This window comes from Felis catus, chromosome C2 (assembly GCF_018350175.1).
Source record: "Felis catus isolate Fca126 chromosome C2, F.catus_Fca126_mat1.0, whole genome shotgun sequence".
Taxonomy (NCBI): Eukaryota; Metazoa; Chordata; class Mammalia; order Carnivora; family Felidae; genus Felis; species Felis catus.
In genome coordinates this window covers 94,866,963-94,888,178 of record NC_058376.1, presented here as the reverse complement: position 1 = coordinate 94,888,178, position 21,216 = coordinate 94,866,963, and the positions used below count along the sequence as shown (strand labels likewise).

The window sequence follows — 21,216 nt, the reverse complement described above, 5'->3', positions numbered from 1 at the left end:
TCAGCTTTCCAGTGAAAACAGAATGAAGAAAACACACGGCATGTGGCTTTCATTGTCCAGACTGCATTTTACAAGACTGTACGCAGCTCAGGGACTATTCTAGCAGCAGGTAGTCATAACGGTTAAGACTGTGCCTCACGTGTACTGTTCTGAAGCAGGTGCACGTACTTGAGGGAAGGTGCTGATACAAAAGGGTGTTTTTTCAGCTTGCTCGAGCTGATGCAAATTCACTTAACGTACCTTTCCTTCCCTTTTTCCCGTTCTATACAGCTCTTATTTTTTCCTGACTATAAAAATAGTACATGCTCATCATAAAACTGGGGGTCTACATAAAATAAAACCCACTCACAATTGTATAATCCTGTGATAATCACTTTTATAATTTTAGTCTATTTCCCTCCACCCATTACTTTTCTATGCATGAAGCATCGGGAAATAGTGCAGTTGGTTAGTTAGAGAAATAATCTTAATTATGTGCACTCTTAATAGGTGCGATCTTCTACTATAAATATGAAACCAGCACTGTACATAGAAAACAGTTGTTGTTTTGAACACTAGGATCTACAGCTGCTTGTCTGAATGGCTGGACTCCATTTCTGAGAAGCTCTTTTGTATACATTTTATGGCAGTGAACTGTGTTGCAATCCCAGATATACGTGTGTATATATGGCTCTAAAAATATATAGCACAGAATGTAAAGGCTTATCTTAACAAGATCAATCTTAACAGAAAATAAAACTTATAAGAATGTACATAAGAAGTATTCTAACTCTGAAATACCCTATTCCAAAAGACACAATTGTTTTATAATGAAAATTTTTAATAGTGTGAAGTATACAACTATCATGCTATAGCACAACAGGCTGCTTATATTTTATATTCACGAAAATGCATATATTTACCAAACTGGAATGAACACATATAGACACACCCACACACGTATATCCTGCCTTGTCTCTGATTGTAGCTCATATACAAATAAATATTTTTAAATGTTCTTTGAATGTGCACTTCAATCTGTCTAAAATTTACCAATTCTTCAAGAGCCATGTCAACTTTTGCCTCCAGTATAAGCATTCAGTGATAGCCTATTTATTATTTCTGGATGATAGCAATAGATCCTCTGAATTGCTTTACCAGTGTCTAGCCCGTTCTTTTTACAAATCATTTTGCTGAAATGATTTCTCTCAAACATAGCACTGATCGTGTCATTTCCCAGCTCAAGAGGCCTTCTTACCAGTTCCCAATGGCCACATGGTGAAGCACATACTTCTTGGTCTGGTTTCACTAGTCCAGACCACCCCCCAACCCTGCCCAGCACACCCTAAATTCCTACCAAAGTCAACCTTCTGTGCCTTTACTTCAATTTCCTCCTGCCTGCGATTCCCATATTACCCCATGTTCTCTTCTGTCTTGACAACAGTTATTTGTGAACATGTCTTTCTTCTGGATTGGGCTATAAACTCTATGAAGCCAGGACTTGCAATTTCAGTTCAGTGCAACTGAATATAAATCAAAGCCACTGAAGACCACCTCTATTCCAGACATCACGCAAGGTGTTAAGAGTAGAGAGATGAATGAGACGCAATCTTCACCCTCAGGGATCTCACAACCCAGAGAGGGAGACCATGTAATAAATAGCCTGATTCAAGCACTACCCGAAACTGCAGGGATACACTCAAGATCCAGCGGCCACACAGCGGAAGATACAGGCTCTATCCGTGCAGGCTGGGCTGCGAGTAGGTGATTTCCAAAGGGACAGGAGAGTGCCAGACAGCAGAGAGGAAGTGCATCATGGCCTATTCAAGCAATTCTAGAAAGGTGGGTATTTCTGCAGTGAGGGAAGAAATGGATGTGCCCTTAGCGGTAGCAGGTTGAACACTGTCAATAGCCTTGCAAAATATGACAGGGCTTAAAAACCAAACGTGACTGAACATCTCCTCCAAGGCTGTCTTTGGTCATTCTTCCAAATATTTATATTAATCTGAAGTTTCCATATATAATTTTGTTTCTCTCCAACTAGCCTACAAACTTTTAAAAGGCAGAATTTGCATCTGCACTTGCTGAATGTTTCAAAGCCCTCAGTATGGTGTGTAACACAGAGTGGAAATTTTATCAATATTTTAAATACATAATCCACCCTCATCCTGGTTGTTGTAAGCTCAGTGTTTAAAGGGAATTCAAAACATCTGTTAGAAGAATTAACCAATGCTGAGTCAAGACAAAAACTGAAAGGACCAGCATATTTTTCAAAAATGTTTTAGAATAGTGATTTCGCCTCTAGAACAATTTTATTTGCTGTTAAAAAAGCAATTTAATGCAATTTGTTGCAAATGTCATATTTTAGCATATTTATGGTTGTCAATAACTGTGTAATCAACAGTAACCCAACAAGTACAAATTTTCAGCTGTGATAATTGGATTTGCCTCTCAGAATTGCTTGTATATAATGATTATTAATCAATGGATGACGTTCCCTACAGACTGGCCAGCCCTGTCTCTCCAATCTCTGCTGGACAGGACAGTAACCGGTGGCCCGAGATGGCATCTTATCTACAGGGAGCGAGTGTGGTGTGATGGCCAATACTAGTAGGTGGGCTAAAGAAATGGAGGTGAATGAAGAGTGAAGTTGGAATAATCAGCGTCCCACTCTGTTAGATTTATACCAAGTCAGAGTGACAGCACCTTGTGTTTATTCGGGGGAGAAAGCAAGAAATGTATGTGAGTGTGACTGTATGAATCCGTTTGCTTAAACTGGAGAAGCAACAGGTCAAGAGGAATTCTCTCATAGGACCCTATCCAATGAGAAAAAGAAAAGTGAGCCTTTCCTTCACTTAACCAAAGAAAAGACGTAAAGGCTATAAATAATAAGGGAGATATAGGTAGGCATGCATACAGGTATAAATAGCCAAAAGAAGACTGCAAAGAAATGGACAGATGTATGTGGCAAAGTCACAGGCCACAGAGAAAAGGATCACGTGAGAGAGACAGCGAAGAAGAAGAAAATCACTACAGGGATATATTTAAGTCAGACACTCAGAAGGTTCTCTGCAGGATTATTTGACCCCTGATTCTTTTGCTGGGATGCTAACCCACACTGCCACATACGTTTGTGTTCCTCATTCCTCCTCTTGTCGAGGTGATGGTGAGGAAGGAACACATGTCTATGCCGTTAAATTTTAACTCCTAAACGTCATTGCCCATAATTCCATGCTTTCAGTTCTTTTCATTTTTTGTAACTTTTTAAATGTTTATTTGCTTTTGAGACAGAGAGAGAGAGAGAGAGAGAGAGAGAGAGAGAGAAGCAGAGCATGAGCAGGGTAAGGGCAGAGAGAGAGGGAGACACAGAATGGGAAGCAGACTCCAGGCTCTGAGCTGTCAGCACAGAGCCCGACGTGGGACTCAAACCCACGCACTGCGAGATCATGACCTGAGCTGAAGTCGGCCACTTAACAGACTGAGCCACCCAGGTACCCCTCCACTCTTTCAGTTCTAAGGGGGACAGGCAAGTGCCAACGGTCTGGTTGTCATCATTTTCCCTGGAGATGAAAAGAACCAAGAAAGTGTCACCAAAGAGAGAGTCGGTCCAATGAGAGTACCTAGATAAAGCACATGCAGGTACAAATGCCACTATGTATTATCCTAAGTGACCGTGTCTGTGGAGAGAGGTACTTACAGAACTATGCTCTAATAAACACTCCAATCCCAAAAGTCAGTTGATCCTGCCAGAGACCCATAAACGATCCTATATTTAATTCCTATTTCTTGTCCTTTCATTTTGGAGACCTAGCCCTCCCCGGCCGACATCGGAAAATCAGCCCTCTTACATCAGTCTGGGTATGTCACTGACAGCCACTGTCCCGTCATGGGCCTCGCTCTCTCCATCTTCCTCCTCTTCATCACTACTTTCCGACTCCTCGCTAGAGGAGGAGTAATCAGTCACCTTCTTCAGCGGGCGGTTTGTTTCTTCAATCCGGAGTTCTCTTAATTCTTTGGCTAATGCCGTCAGATCCTACAAAAGAAAAGTTTGTTCAGCATGTAGGAATTGTAGATACAACAAAGTCACATCTCTCAGCAAGTCAGTGCTCCAGCTTAAGCAACAAGAAAAGAAAGCTCTATATAGAACGGTTACAAACATAGTTGCTGCATGGAACTCAGAAAACGATGTTTGTAGCACAGAGAAACTAGAAAAGAAAGATGAAATAAATTTAGACTTTGCTCAAAACCAATTGCTAGACTGAGACGGCTCAGTTCTGAATATACGCGTGTATATATGTGTGTGTGCGTTGTGTGTATACACATATATACAAACATTGGGTTCTCATTTTATTTTGGGAAGGTGAAGTCGGTCACCCTCAGAGTTTATGGGAAAACACAGGGGATTAGCAATTGTTCCCCAGTATTTTGGGTCTCCTGCCAAAGCCACGGTCATGGCCTCTCCCCTCTTTGATTGCTACTGTACCAAAAATCTAGCATCAGTCACAGAACAGAGCAATTCCCAAGGTTCCAGCTACTACAATGGCTCATTTGGTGGGTCATCATTCCCTGGAGAGCAGAGGCACCACATCAAATAATGGCCCACCCCAAAGCCTAGTGCCACTGAAATTTATAGCCACGGAGCTGAATTAATCAAGAGGAACAACAACAACAAAATCGAAAAGAAAAAAGAGAAAGGGGAAAAAAAAAAACAACAAGGAAATTCTCTTCCAGAACGATAGGTGTTTCATTTTCTTTTGTTTAAAATTACAGTCACCTGGCAGAAACCCTTATGAGGAATACCAAAGTGCATGTGCAAACACCAAAAGAGAAGAGATCGTTTTTCAGTTTTCCATGAGTATGATGCAATCTTTAGCCTTATGGATGTGATGATGTGGTATTTAATCACCAGGCACATTGCAGGCAGTGTGCTGAATCTCTGACTACCTTTTATTTCACATGCTTTCAGAGCAATGCAGAGGGAAGCAGTTCTGCAAAAGCATGGCCGCTCTAATTTGCATGGGTTAAACTGCCCATGGCACGTAGCATGCAAATGAGGAAAAAGCAATTTGATATCAGTCTTACCATTTCTCCCTATATTAGTGACCCATGTGGGAATCAGAGCATTCAGTGAGAGACAGGGGATTAGGGAGAAAGAAACTCATTGAAAGATACTAAATCCCACAGTTTTCTTATGGCCATATTCTCTCTTTATTTCAATTCAGAAATGTATTTGTCCAATTCACCTGATGTAAGATTAGAGCAATGTAGGTGATCTAAACGATACCTGATAATCTATCCTAATTGGTCAGAAGAAAAACTGAGATAAATGTGTATCGTTAAATTATAAATATAATTTTATTTTGAGGAGATAACAAATCATCATGGTTCTTTACTGTCACCTGTATATCAGGCATTACTATGTTGGTTAAATGCTTCAGGTGTTTTATTTGGTGTAGAATTTAGGAAGGTCAAGGTGCTAAGTGAAGGTCCAGGGTCATTTCTTTCTCATTTCATAATAAAGTCAAAGGAAAGCACGACTTTTAAATTTGTTCTGAAGTCACTTGAATTGAAGCACTTGGAAAAGGGTAGTTTCTGAAAATTCAAATTGTGCATTTTCCACCCAAACATGCTTGCTGGGCTTTTACACACATGCACACACGCATGGCCTCAATCTCAGTGGATATATTTACCCCATCTGTGAAAGTGAAAATAGAATTCTATTAAAAAGACTCAAAGGTGTTTAAATATAACGTATACCATTAAAGAAGAAAATTACCACAGAGACAGAATTTTATGCAAATCTACTTGTTTCTTTGGCAATGGGCCAAAACAGGAAAAGCCAATATTCAGATTTCAGCTTATACTCCTCATTTCCTCTTGACATTGCCAATGTTTACCTTTATCAATTGAGAAGAAAGTGAAGGGTAATGCAATACTTGAGCACAGTGGGAAATATAGTTTGGATATTTGTTAAAGCTATGAACAGAAAAGGTATTACAATCTTCCAAACCAGTAAAATAATAACAAAATTTATTTTCTATTTTGTCTTCTATATTTTAGGAGCGTGTTAGGTCTCATCAAAGAATATAAGACATTTAAAATGTTACTTATCATTAAAAAAAGCATTTTATTATAATTTAAAGAGAGAATATGGTTTAAAATAATTTATTTCTAATGTCAATAATTCTGAGTAAAATATAATAGTATTAGCTACGATTTATTTAAATTTATAATACGTTTTCCCTGTGGATTCATTTTCCTTATCTTTGACATTTCATGACAAGATAAAAGAGATTTTTAAAAAGTCAAAACTATTTAGAAATATTTAGCTTGTCCAAAGCCCATTGAATTAAAGAAACTCTCATTTGTAAAAATGACCTAAATTTTTCTAAACACTGTATCTAGGAAAAGTTTAAAGTTCTGACCTGCTTTACAACTTCACTTTTAATTAGAATTTTTTTTTTGTTTCTTCATTATGAAAAAGTTATCTTTCTTGAAACACTGGAAGTAATTGCAAATTCCTTTTAAGTTTGCTTGGTAACAGCTTGGACGGTGAGACGTATATGGGACTCCCGAGGTAACAATAATGAGTAACTCCAAGGTAATACCCCAGTCAAAGAAAATTAATCTTCCATTGCCAATAGTCTACATGCTTAGCTGCAGTTTTGTTCCTTATCCATCCACTCTGGAAAAATTTACAATAGCAAAGTTATAGAAAATAGACACAATCTAAAATTGACACCATTGGGTTCAGATCCATTTTCATACATTTTATTTTCTGACAATACCAATTTTCTCCATATAATGAGTTTTTGTGGTAATTTATTGCTTGGCTGTCTCAAGCCTGAAGCTAAAAAAAATTTCAAAGAAGAGAAAAAAAGTGCTATTTAGTATGGAAATATTTGAGAAATGCACAACTAAAAAAGAAATACGGCAAAATGGTAAGATTTTTTTGACTATGGAGTAAATGTGAAGATAGGAGACTCTTACCCAAAGGCTTGTTTGATGTAACACTTTTTAGAATTAACTTGATATATATTTTTTCATTAAAAAAACTCTTATTTAATCTGACAATTATGTAGACTTTACCTCAAAAGGTGCTCTTTTGGGTCTCTTTTTAGAAACAATGTAGTTTATTCAGACTTTAGTTCAATTTTTTGAATTATTAAAATAAAGGTTAAAAGTTTTTAGGCTGGTCTTTTTTTTTTTACATATGAAAATAATTTATCTCCTTTTTAGGAAATCTTAAGAAGTGACATTGGGGAAGTTACTTAACTCCAGCACCCTCATCCGAGAAAAAAGGCTTTTAGATCACTAGCTACTGTTCAAGTTTTGTCCTGTCTATGGGTGTGCGATGGGATTTTTCAGATTCTTACACAATAACAAAAATATAGTGCTAAAGCCAGTATTTGCTTATGTATCAATCTTCATGTCATATGTTTAACTGCTAGAGTGAAAAGAATATTTTCAATGATTGTATTAAATAATCACAGACTATATTGCACAATCTTATATCCCATTAGAAAGGAATGCTAAATTAATGGACACTCCTTGAGACTGATTTTCATGAAAAATCAAACTGTTAAATTAACAATAATAAGCAACATGTTTTCCAAGAGTTTTGAAACTTCTCATTTCAATCCTGGGTTATCTAAATGCCAAATCAGTCACAATGGAAGGAAGCCATATTGAACCCTGTGACTGAAGATGGGAGAAAGGTTTAATTCAAGGTTTCTCAGCTGTGGCACTATTGATGTTTGGGGCCAGATCCTTCTCTACTCTGGGTGGCTCTCTTGGCATGGTAGGATGTATAACAGCATCTTTCTGCTCTACCCACAGGCTACCAGTAGCACTGCCCCCCACTTCCAAGTTGTGATGAACAAAACCACCCCAAACTTTGCCAAGTATCTCCTAAGGGGAAAGAAGGGGATGGAAGGAAAAGGAGAGGTGGAATCGTCCCTGGGGGAGAACTACTGAGTTAGGCAGAACCAAGTAATCCTGTATTTTTAGTGGTTTGGATCAGTGATATTCAAGGGATAGGGTTAACAGAATCACCTGGAGGATATTTTCCAATCACACATGGTCCGAGATTTTGGTGTGCCACTTACATCACCTCAATTACTTATACTTCTGTTGCTATCTCTCATCTGTGTCCAGGGTATGAGAGTAAAGCAAAATAAATAAAGCAATTTTTAAAAAGCCTAAAATATCCTGGGTTAACCAGATGAAATCCATTTTCCTCACGACAACCACCTTCAAGCTGAAATCTCGTGAGATTTCCCTTGAGTTGCGCACACACACAACCCTTTTTCTGGCAGCCATAGCACCAGAATATCGCTTTCTGTCTTCAACCATGTGGGAAAAAACTGATAAAAGGTGTAACAATTGCTGTCCTTCTGACTATGATGAGGGAAAGTTCAGGGCTGTGGTACAAAGCAATGAAAAACGTTCCTCATTTTGCTCTCTTATAAATGCCGTCCACACACTGTAGACACATAGAGTCTCATTCTTTTATGAGCAGTAATCTTTTACCTAAGAAATAACATTCTAAACCACTCTGAATGGTAAGGCAGTCCTAATTCTGAAAAAGAGAGGCTCTTTGGTAAAGGTCAGAAGCATAGGATCCGGCTTCTCCCACCTGCCAAAATGGCGCCATGCCGCGGGCTCAAACTAGCATGAGGACTGCCTCTTGGCTTTCTCAAAATGTTCTCGCACACGCGATCTTGAGTGATCCTAATCAATCTTACGACCGAGGCAGAGCAGGTGCCTTCATCCCCATCTTACACATGAAGAAACTGTGGCCCAGAGAGGTTAGGAAACTGGTCCTGGCCAGTTATTTACTCGGGGGAGCTAGAATTTGAATGCAGCTTGCTGATTCCAAAGCCAGCGCTTTTTCCATGTCGTTTCACAAAAATAGTGCTCAGCAGAGCTACAGCCTTAAAGCCATAATAGTAGTCTTCAGATTCCATGCACTCAGGACTCTTTGCAAGGCCTGTCTCTGAAAACAAACAACAGCACAACTCCACTGTGCTGTATTCATGCAGGTCTGACAAACAGCAGGAAGGCAGTCATCCTTCTTAGCAAGCTACCTAAGATTGACAAAGCCATATATTTTTCTAATGGAAAAATGTCTCCGCAGATAAGGAAATAAAGTCACTTAACTCGCCAGGATTCATTAACTAAAGTTGATGTTGCTGCCGATGCTGTAGTTAATGTCCCACAAAATTAATCTAACAATACCCAGTAACTCCTTGTTCACAAATCACACATTATAAATTTGGAGTGCTTTAGAATGATGTCTCTTTCTCTGTTAGTAAAACCGCCATCCCCTCGCGAGGCTGGTGAGCACAGGTTAAGAGCTCGGGCTTTGCTATTGGAAGGTGCTGGAATGAAAAACTGCCAATAACAAAGCACTAATGTTTATCTTTAGCTAGACTGGAACATTGGAAAAGTGACATTTTGGCTTCGAAGGAAGGTCTCTGGAGCTTTACCCGAGTGTCTGAGGGCCTCAGGCTGGCTGCCATTGAAGGGGCTTGCCTTCCAGCAGACCACTCCAGAGGAGTGAGCTTCAAATCTGTGATCCAACAGGCCACTTTTCTGAATGTCAACATCAGGAAATCACCTGTATATTTACATCTTGTGACAGCATGACCAAGAAAAGGTAATACTAACCTCATCTATAGCTTTCTTATAGCTCTGAAAAAGGAGGAACCCAATCCAAAAGAATCCACAGGAGGGGGAAAAGCCAGAAGAAAGAGAGCAGGTTAGACACAAAATGGGAATTGTTAGTACACAACTGATAAATGCAATAGCAGAAAGGGCGTCAACCCCAAATGGGGCAAATTCCCTTCATTATTACTCTCACTATGCTTCCTTACTTAAATATGTAAAAACCAGAGTAAACCAAAAAGCCTTCGCATTCATTTCATAGAAAAGGTTCTCAGAAATTTTAAGTAAAGTCTGTGGATGGATAATAACTCATCCCAAGTTAATTTCCAACTTTCAAATATCAGCCTCCATGCTCTTATTTCTTTTGCTAAAACTATCTGGGGTCTGTCATGTCACAGCAGTGAAGCTAGATTTCAAGTTGTCAGGCCCATGGTCAAACCACACTTATCATGTTTTGGTCCAGAAAAATAGAGTCCTAAAGGCATGAAAAACAGCATAAATTACATTAATTCATATGGAAAATAATATGGGGAGAGGGCAGAGTAGACAACAGAAACCCAAAGAAAGTGCCCACATCCCTTCAACTGCTAGCTTGAACATCTTTTTGCCAAAGCTGCTGAGTAGAAATTATGTTATGATAGGAGTTATTTCCCGCCTTTTTTATTCTCTAAAGTAGTGCTAATGATTGGCAGAAAGCCTAATGGCAGATAGACAATCTGAGATCTGTCCAGTTCTTTCCTAATCAGGTATTACTCTCTTCTGGGTACTTCTAGCATCCATTCTTCTTCTTAATCTCATTAAGTTTTGTTTCATAGTCATGGGTGTATCCCCAACTACTGTGTCCTGTGGCTTTTCTGGTAATTTAAAGGAGTTCAAAAGCACTCACAGCTGGTCGACTAGGTCGGGTAATGTCCCTGGATTCTTCTGGCTTCACCTTGGAAGGCTCATGGGGGAGCACAGGTGATCCTTCCGACTTACTGTTGGCTAGGTAGAAAGACAGGGATCAAGAAAAATAATGACCATCAAAAGTGTTGACTCAAGTTCTAGAGTTCTGTGGTGAGTCATCCTTCGGGATTACTCGGGATACATCATTCATTTAGGCAAATCCTCAAACACATCCATGAAAAAATTGTTAATATTCAGGCAAACGCATTTAGGCTTGTAACCTGGAAGTCACTAATAATAGTAAGAAAAACTAGCACGTACCAGCACCACCACCATTTACTGAGTGCTAAATGTGTGTCAGGCTTAATGCTAAAAGCCTTCTATGTCAACCGTCTCATCGAATTCTTGCTGCAACCCAATGTATGGCCCTCTTTTCCCATTTCACTGTTCAAAACAGACTTAGAGAGATGGCATACTAGCCTAAGGTCATGCTGAAATTATGGGCAGAGTTGGTATTCTGTCTGGCTTACCCAAGTCCTATTCTCGGTAGTACACTAGACGAGCTTCTGTGTTAGCATTCTATGGTTGGTTTCTTCTTGTACCACTTACCCGTCAGAGTAGGTTATTTTGAGGGAGTGTTGTGGGAAAAAATAGAAACCTATTTTATGTGATGGAATGGTTTTTAAATGGGGGGCAGGGGTTGTCTGGGTCCTTTAAGGAAGAAAGAATGAGGTGGGGACAGGAAGGAGAGTATCGGTGACAAAGGGGAAGAGCCCCAGAATGGAGGATGGGGGAGGTCCCCCAACAGCTATGGAGTGAAGAGTATCTCTCAGATTTTTTTATAGGTACAGAAAAAACAATCTGGCATCGGAGAGATTCTTTTACTGTAAAGTGGTCTTTCACGGGCAGAAACACATCAGGGATACAACAGTGTTTTTAACCCAGAGGAACTAGGGGCCAAAGGAAAGAAGATAAGAATTAAACCCAAACCGGATCAGAGAATTACAATGATACGCATAACTTTAGTCTTCTTTAGTTTTCTCTAAGGATTTTAAGATGCTTGTGAATAGAAAAAAGATAAATGAATGGCACTTTTCTCAATTAAGTAAATTTATATTTGAAGTAAAGCAACAGAAGTACACATAGCTATGTGCTGCACCACTGAGGTCTGAAGAATGCATATGGAGGCAGCCATATCCTGGTCCAGAGAAATGAACACTGCACGCCAGATTTCAACCTTTCCAAAATGGAAATACAGTGACTCTACTTATTTAAAACCTTAAAAAGCTAATATGTGGCAACCTATGATTGTGGCTAATGAAGAGGCTAAGAAAAAGGGCTGGTGGTTTTTCTCAGAGCACAGTAATTTGTTAATATTTATCAAATTGCACTTAAAAAAGTTCTGGTGTTTATTACTTGGAAGCAAAATTATCTTCTGAAGGTTATTCAGAAAGAGTAAATTTTGATTAGCTAGAAGCAATGTGTTGTCATGTGTAATTAGCTGGACATGCTAATGTTTTTCACAAGCTTCCTCATTAATGAAAACTAAACAGTGATAAATGACTTGAATAAATGGTCAGAGAGGCTCATTTTTTATCCCTCTTTGGTAGGAATAACTAGAAGAGTGAAATATACTTTCTAAGTCAAAGAGTTTATTTCTTCTTTAAAATGTGTATGTGTTCTACGTTAGTCTTTACCGAATCCCACTTTGAGAGATCCTTCGTATCATGAAATATATTCACACACAAAGGGAAGACTGGCATACTGGGAGGAGGATACTTGGGGTACATGAAACTCTAAACAGACAACAAATGGAAATGGGAATTCAGGCGACTCAAAAGTAATTATATTTTCAAATAAGACCAATGGTCTATGATCATCCCGGAAAACAACGTGATCTGCAATTAGAAAAGATTTAGTCCACACTGTGACGTCACACATGTATATGACTGGGGATGGCGGTTCACTCATCTAAGGAGACTGAGGCTCCGGGAAGTCAGGACTCTGTGGCATCACACAGCGGTGGCCATGCCAGGAGCAGGAATCACAAAAGTCAGGAAGTAAATGGATTCCATGCCCCCGCTCTCTCCTCCAGGCAATGTTGTTGGGAAAGGTGGGGGAAGGTTTACCTCGAACTCTGGTTCGCTCGCTGGACCCCGCTTGCGATCCAGGCTGAGAGCCTCCTTGGGAGCTGGGCTGGGAGCTGGGGGTGCTGGAGCTGGAGGAACTGCCGCTGCTGGTCCTCTGCAAGGGGCTCTCCAAGACAGGCTCCGTTCTCCGGAGGTCAGGATTGCTGTGTGGAAGGCAGAACACGGTGACTACACCCTGGACACCTTGCCATCCACAGACACAGTCCAGTCCAGTCCCACCCCCGGTGCAAAGGAGCAAAGAGAGCACATGTGTGACACTGCACAGAAGGGGTCAACGGAAATGACAGTCATGTCGTCCTCTGTGGAGCTCCCAGCCAGATACTGCTGGATGAGATGAACTCTTGACCCAGCTCCTGGGTCATTACACTAAAGTATTAGCTCTGAAATGGTGCTCGTCAAAGGAGGCTTTCTTTGAAACCCTTATTCCTGTGTTCATTGTAAAAAAAACAAAAAACCAAAAAACCAAAAAAACAAAAAACCTTGAAAAATATTAAAAGATAAAAGAAGGAAGCAACACATTCAATCTCTGACCCAAGAGACATCCAACTATATTTTACTATTTGGTAGAGTACCTTCTAGACTTTTGTATATACAGAAGCATGCTGTATGTTCGGTTTTGCAGCTTTTTTCCACCCTCCCTTAGCACTGCTTTGGGAGCAGCTTCTTATGCTTACAAAAATAACAATGGCTGCATAATAATCCAGTATATGGATGAATTAGTTTAACTATTCCTCTACTGCTGGATATTAAGCTACTTCCAATACATTGCCGTGACACACGACATTGAAATAAGTATCTCCAGGCACCTGCACATCCCAGTCACATCTCTTTCCTGGAACTGGGATTGTTGGGTGGAAGGACATGAACAGGGATGAGTGTGTTGCATATGAGTTTGTATGTGGGTGTGTAATGTTATTACTGGTTTTTGCTGAAGTGTATGAAACGGACCATCTTACTGAATTCTTACCACGCTTTAGGATGAGCAGTTTGCTACTTTGTAAAAAAAAAAAAATCTATCTTGTTGTTGTAATGTTGTTTTAAAACATTACTCTTGAGGTAGAATAATTCTTATTCACATTCATTTGACATTTATAATTCTTCTGTGAATTGCTTAATCAAGTTCTCTGCTTATGTAGTTAGTGGTATATTTGCATTTTAAATTTCTTTCAGGAAGTCTTTATATACTTTGGCTGTTATCAAAAGGAGGTGTGTTTTAAAATAATTATTGGGCGCTAATTCAAGAATAAATACGTTTATAAAATCTTATTATTATTCACCTCTATATGTAAACTGCCCCCAAAATAGTGGTATTTATTTGCTCACTCAGTTGGTCTATACCAAGCACTGGGTCAGGCATTTGAGATATGGTAATGAACAAGACACAGTCTTGTCATCTGCCGGTTTAGCCGGACGCACGCGGCCAATTTCCTCCATGCTTTGCCTGCAGTGAGCACAGGGCAGCATGGGAGCATGGACAGAGCCACGTAAGCCACTTTTGGTGATCATAGAAGCTGTCCTAAGAGAGTGGTGGGAAACAGCTGCTGAGGTTTTTATGATTTTGTTATAAAAATAAGCAGCATCCTCAAAGTTTCCACAAAGCCCTTCCTTTTTAATTTATACCTTAGAGGCCTTTTCATTCATATAATTCTGGGCCTAAATTAGTGCATGGATAATTTAGTGAAACCTGCAACTCAAAGCTCAAATCCACTGCCATCCACCTGCCGAGGGCCCCTTCATGTTTCCAATGTCTTCAGTTCTCCAAACAGAACTGCACACCTTAGTGTGATCACAGACTATGATTTTAATGCAATAATTCATGTTAAAATGCAATTTTAAGTCTTCATTTTGCTCCCCTCATTTCAAGACTGTCAAGTGCACACTAAACTGTGTGGGGTGTCCCATGTTTCATGTATAAAAATGGAAATAATATGGTCTCTTTCCCTTGAGACGCTTGCATTTTAGTGTACCAAAAATCTGGCCACAGAATGACATCATTATAGCAGCAACTGGACCAAATAATTTCTGTTTTGAAAACTTAAGAACTTTGCTTTTGGTGATGTATCTTCCAAAAACATTTGATCAAGTGAGAAAATGTTTTAAATATTGGGTTATTGTAAGACATGGCTGGTGGCTCTGGAAAACATATGTGAAAATAAATATGTCCTCATAACTTAGTAATTTTTATCACATAAATATAGAATTTATGACAATATTTATCTTAAGGTTTTATGGTAAAGGAGTTGCTAAGTCAACCCAACAGTATGATCGACTGAAGCAGAAGTGATTATCAAAGTTAAGGAAAATGTTTAAATTCTCAATATTTTTATAGGACTCCTTTGCATAGTAATTATTTTTGTGAAAACTGCTAGCACTTAACTGGCTAAAATAGATTTGGATCCATACTGGAACTAGCCCTGATTTGGAGAATACCTAAAATGATAAATGTATAATACTTATGCAGTATCCTACCTTTTGAATTTTCCTTAAAGAAACAATCTTATCTCCTTTTATTCCCAATAATAAATTATTTCCCCTGGTCTTGTTTGATTAAACAGTGATGGTCAGGAATTATTTATACATAATTAATAAAGTCCAAAGTTTTTTTTTTCTTTTTTCTAAAAATTGCATTGCTAGCCAACTGTATCACTGATTAAAGGTAATGGACATGCTAATGGACATGGTAATGGACATGGACATGGTAGTTGCTTTCGTTTTGTAGAATGGTAATGTAGTGTTCTTTGTATTTAAAAATAAAAACAGTTATTGTGAGAAGGGTGGCTGTGAGCTCTGAGATATTTTTCTCTGGTGACTGTGGTGTGGTAGCAGGATCCAGCTACTTGCTTGAACACAGCACTCCTTTGGTAATTTAACCAATACCTTTCTGTGAAACAGCTGCTTTGTGAGACTGGTTGGACCAGTATGAGGGATGGAGGACAGCACAGGTCACAGGTGTGAGATGCAGCAGAATTCTAGACGTGAGAAACAGGCAGCGGAGACAACAGTGAAGAAGGCAAATCTCTGCATGCTATGCGTGAAAGAGCCCGTAAGTATTGTCGGAGTTTGGGGAACGATGAATGCAGCCTGGGGTCGTTGAGGTGGTGTCAAGAAGGAGACAGGACTTGACTGGGACTTTGAGGAATAAGCAGGAAGTCTGGGGGAGCGCCTGAGTGAAGACGCAGGGGCTGTGATTTTTCTGGGGCTAGCTGGTGTAGAGAGGACACCCACCCTGATGGAGTACTAAGTCTGTGTTAGGGTAGCCTGGAAGAGTGGGTCATCAGAAGAAATGGATGCCTTATGCAGCAGTGCCTGTAAAGCTTGGTAGAGCACACAGGTCTCCCCTGTGTGCAGGCTTATGGATGACTGGGGAGGAGACATGCAGGCTGACCAGGTGGGAGGCTGCTGCCATATTGATGATATAAGGCCTGGGCCCAGGCTGTCAGAGAGGGGCCTGGTCATTGGCAGAACCAGCTGGCAAGTGCATGTGTCTCGGATGGAGCTCAGAGCCTCTTCTGGCATGAAATTAATTGAATCCCATGGGTATTAAATCCGTGACCTGGGCCTCATTAGCACAGGCCCTTCTTACTGGAGCGAACCAGCATGGGTGCTGATCTTAATAGGTTGCTATTTTTGCTGCTGGAGACTGAAAGAAGTATTTAGTGTCTATACAAACACACATAGAAATAGGGGAAACTTCAAAATGCTTTTTCTACGTTATTTTTTTTTTTTGGAAAATATAAGTATTTAAAAAAATTTTATTAAAAAATTTTTAAAAACATTCTAATTTATTTTTGAGAGAGAGAGAGAGAGGAGGGGCAGAGGGAGAGGAGGAGGGAGAATCTCAAGCAAGCTCGGCACTGTGAGCACAGAGCCTGATGAGGGGCTCAAACTCATGAACTGTGAGATCATGACCTGAGCTGAAATTCAAGAGTCGGACACATAACCAACTGAGCCACCCAGGCGCCCCAGAAAATATAAGTATTTTGATAAAATGTCATACCATTCATATTTTTCTTTTCCTTATTGTATAGTAATCTGGTCTGGCCTTGGGGCCAAGAAGTCTGAGATAAATGCTTTTAGAGGGAATTTCAGAAGAATTCTATGAAATAATAGATCTCTCTTGTTCACATGTCAACTGAAACTACTCAGATCCAAATGTGTAAAAACTTGAAAACATTCATATATACTTCTTCAAATGCTAACTTCTGGTTCAGACATTTGCCATCCCACAGACAATGCCATGGGCCTGTAAAACACACAGTAAAGTGAAGATGTGGCAATTATTTCATTTACTTGAATCATATAAAAAGTCAAAACAGAAAATTGGGATTACAAAGTGATTTCTTGGCCCAAATACTTGGGCCAAGTCTGTAATTAACTGGCTGACTGCCAAAATTCACTTTACTTTGTTCTGTGATGACACAGCCAATGAGAACAAATGAGCCATAGGAAGAGAGGTTTGGGATGGGACAGAGAATTATTTTTTTAAATTAAGCATTTAGTCATTGGGTTTTGACTCGGTGCTTCTGGCTTACTTTAAATCTTTTCATATTCTGAATGTACTTGTTTGATAAAATTTTAATTTGCTTTAAAAGAACACATGAATCAAAGTTAAATATTAAGGTACCTGGAATTTTTTAAAAACGGTATTTTAAAAAATGAACAAACCAAATCTTGATTTAAACTCAACTAATCACTCTGACACCATAAGGCATCTGGGAGCCCACACAGCAGGTAGGAACTGCACACAGATCTGCATATGCATGAGACAGAAGGGCAGGAACAGGTGTGTGGGGTTATGGTGATGGGGTGGAAACTGTCAAAAGCACCTAATGATATCAGTACCAGCTTGAGTAGGAGAGTTTGGGGGCTATAAATAGGTTCTATGGGACAACAACCACTAAAAGGTAGTCAATACCACAAGATGAGAATCAACCACAGGATTAAGAGGAGCTATTAACATTCTCACTCAATTACATGGTGGGAAAAATGGAGGCAAAATGGAGGCAAAATGAACAAATCAAGAACCCTCTTTCCTTTGGGAACACGATGCAGCAACACCAGCCGTGTTTATTGCAAAACAGGTAAGCATGGCATGGTACTTAAGAGTATGGACTTTGGTGCCACAGAATGGTTGTGGACAATGGTTCAAATGGTGGCTCTATCACTTAATAATCTTGTCACCTTAAACAATTTAGTTAACTTGTGTTTGTCTCAGTTTCCCTTCTATAAAATAGAGGTGATTATAGCCACTACCTCACAGAGTTGCTATATGGTTTAAAGTTTATTTATTTTGAGAGTGAGAGCATGCACACGCACGAGCAGGAGAGGGGCAGAGAGAGAGAGAGAGAGAGAGAGAGAGAGAGAGAGAGGGAGAGAGAGAAAATCCCAAGCCGGCTCCATGCTGTCAGTGCACCAGATGCAGAGCTCGATCTCAGGAATGGCAAGATCATGACCTGAGCTGAAATCAAGAGTCAGACACTTAACCAACTGAGCCACCCAGGTGCCTGTTAAATGGTTTAAATTAGTTACTATTTGAGATGCACACTGAAGAGTGCCTCACAAATAAAGATGTTCCAGATGTGTTTCTTAAATAAAGAAATAAATAAAAAAACCCAAACCAATCAGAAGGCAGGGATGCAAGGGGGTTGCCCAGTAACACTTTCCTGACCAGCTAATGTCAGCATAGCTGTATTCCTTGACACACACAACGATTCTAAGACATGTTCTCTAAGATTTGGTGTAGTGTGTGTAGATAGGGGAAGTGACATAATAGGGAGATTTTTTTTTTCCAGGAGAAGGAAGGCTTTTGAAAATAGTAAAGCTCTGCTTTTTCCTCACGTTGGAGGCATGCTTGCATCTCCCATTTTAACTCACCTCCAGAATCTTCCATTCAGGGTGCCAAGTAGCTGACTTACACATACTGTTTCCTACATTCTCAGAAATTAGCATACATTCTGCAGTTACTGAATATACAATATCTTGCACCTAGTGCTTGGAGTTCATTAGTACTTAAATTCAGGAAGCAAAAACTGAGCTCTTTAACCATTAGGCTCTACTTTCTAGTCTTCCTTTTTCCTGCTGGCTTAGCACAAAAGTGGCTTATTTCTCACTCATATCACAACATACACAGATCAAACTGGTCTCCTTGGTGGTTCTTCCTCAGGTGGGGACTTGGGGACTCAGGTTCCTTCCATGTTCAGACATTATTGCCTTATATTTGTGGTCCCTACATTTGCTACAAAAGAAGGGAGCCTCTGCCTTCTTCCTATAATTCACATATTTACCTCAAAGCAAAGGAAGACAGCAAGGCAAGAAATAGAATTTTGCCCCTAATAATGCCTATAGCTCCAAAGGGTAGCAGGTATGGTATATCCTCTGACCCATGGGCCCTAGACTCAGGTGGTCTTGGTTGAGTCACTGACTCCCAAGGTCCCATGCAGCCCTGAACACAGCAGGTCCTCAGTATACATTTGCTGAACTTAGCAAATGAAAATAATAACAACAAAACATCGTGAATTTGTCCTTTATTAGATGTGTGATTTTTCTTGGGATCCATTCTTACTTTGTTAATTTTCTACTTTCCCTTGAGGATCAATTTAAGGAGAAGGGCCGGGAGGATAAAAAGGAATACTGACCAACAACAAGAAGTATAGTTCATAAACATGGTAAAGGATGAATTCTTTAAAAGCAACCCTTTGTCATGGCTTCGTGGATGGCCAGTTGCCTGAAGAGTGGTACAAAAAGAACTATGAGAACTTCATTAAGACCAATATAAGATAGGAGAGTCTGTTTTACAGTAATGCCCCCAGCCAATCACATCTCCCATCATCCGTGCCCTGTGTATTTTCTTTAGCGCACTGACTCAGGGCTTGCCCACATGACTTGTGGTTGCCAATGGGACATCAACAAAGATGACGCAAGCAAAGGCTTGAAAAGTGCTCCTGTACTGGGGCCCTCCCTCTCGGGAGGCTGTCCTGAGATTGCCAAACAGTAAAGAAGACCAGGATGAAGGTCCACATGAAGGTACAGCTGACCCATCAGCTCAGCGCAGCTGCATAAGTAGCCCAAGTGAGACCAGCCGAAAAACTTATTAGCCAACCCAGAGAATCACAAGAAATAATAAATTGTTCCTATTTCAGACTACTAACTTTTAGGATGTTTTCTTATGAAGCAAAGGAAACCGAAACCAATAAACCAAAATCCTGAAGTAATAAACAGTAAATAACCAAAGAGTAAATAAACCAAATCCTGAAGCTTTAAAAAATGCAATCCAATCTAGACTGGCAAAGTCTGATTCACATCTTAAGTGTTGGTCATTTGGTGATAGCAAGAAGTAGGGGGTCCGGGAGGATTACTCTAGTTGGCAGAGATGGGGATTCTCCACCCCCGCCCCCCCAGTCCCTGATTTTCATTGTAGGTAAATAATTATTACCTCTTAGCTCCCTCCCTCCCTCCCTTCTCTGTAAGCAGAAAAATGTTAGCTGTCGCACAAAGTTTGCATTCTTTGGACAAAGTACAAATTTAAGTGGTTCCGAGGGAAAAGCTCATGTTTTACAAGCCACTGACCATCAAAAGCCAACTATCTTAGGCCCTAGTGTCATTAAAATAACACTTCAGAGGGAACAAAGAGCTGCTTTTTATTTGATTATATAATGATAGTTCTCTTTCTTTTTGGTTGATAGAAAGGAAAAAGATTTTAGTTGAAATGACGCTTGATCTACAGCCGCTAAAATTCTAAGCAACTGATCCCATGACCGGAGCCTCGAGGGCAGGGTCCAAGGGACCAAGAAGCACGGATAATTGGGGGCTTATTGCTGCTCGAAGAGGGGGACTGACAAAGTTCACGCCCGCGATCCCAGGGCTGATGCTCCTTTGGCTCCCGGTCACAGTACACTCTGGTCTTCCTCAGCGCTGCTTAGCAACGCCAGCTCAGGCTGGAGCTGACAAGTCACTGGGAAAAAAATGGCTCATTCAGAGCTTCCTGCTATTGGCAGTCCCACTCAGAACGGGCTAACTTCTTCGCCCTGAAGGGATTACTGTTCTTAGTACAGTTCCATCTTATTTTTGGACTGACCTCTTTCTAAAGCTCTTCATGTGAAGAGGAATATTAAAGCTTCACGATCAAAAGCATTCCCTATATTAAAGATACGTACAAATAATCATAACTTTTATTTCCAGTCTCTCGTTCTTACTAGCTAGGGAGAGTCCTTCTCTCATGAACACAGTGAAGAAGAACATAACGGCCTGCCCAAGCTCATCCTTTTTATAGTCTCAGTAGAAACCATTTGCTATTTCAGTTGATCCTAAAAAGTGGTGTATTCATCATGAAAAATCTGAGGGAAGCTCGACCAACTGGAGAAGCAAACGGCATAGAATCAGCTCAGATACAGTACAGATATTGCTTCCTTTCCAGATTCTCCTGAGACCTCTACACCAACCGGTAGGTGAATGCAGTTTCCTCACTGTAGGAATATCCACTGTTGATGGAAAATTCTAGGAGAGCACAGAGTAGCGGTGGAAGCATAATTGTATC

General features: G+C 40.0%; 1 protein-coding gene and 1 long non-coding RNA gene across 10 annotated transcripts in view; one reads left to right on the top strand and one right to left on the bottom strand.

Annotated features, from left to right (window-relative positions):
• Nucleotides 1-20,848, top strand: part of LOC109503571 — a 125,222-nt gene extending 104,374 nt beyond the window's left edge. For 6 of the 9 annotated variants that reach the window (XR_006585264.1, XR_006585261.1, XR_002162649.2 and 3 more), the window contains one exon: nt 15,576-16,440. This is a non-coding gene — a long non-coding RNA (uncharacterized LOC109503571). Of the gene's footprint in view, nt 1-1,423; nt 3,307-15,575; nt 16,441-20,365 lie in introns of those variants that run through there. The other 3 variants (XR_006585265.1, XR_006585263.1, XR_006585262.1) reach the window with 2 other exon arrangements.
• Nucleotides 1-21,216, bottom strand: part of TNIK (TRAF2 and NCK interacting kinase) — a 391,801-nt gene that overhangs the window by 35,381 nt on the left and 335,204 nt on the right. The window contains 4 exon segments of the mRNA XM_019840116.3: nt 3,828-4,012; nt 9,652-9,675; nt 10,535-10,632; nt 12,663-12,826. Coding sequence (XP_019695675.2) covers nt 3,828-4,012; nt 9,652-9,675; nt 10,535-10,632; nt 12,663-12,826 — 471 coding nt within the window.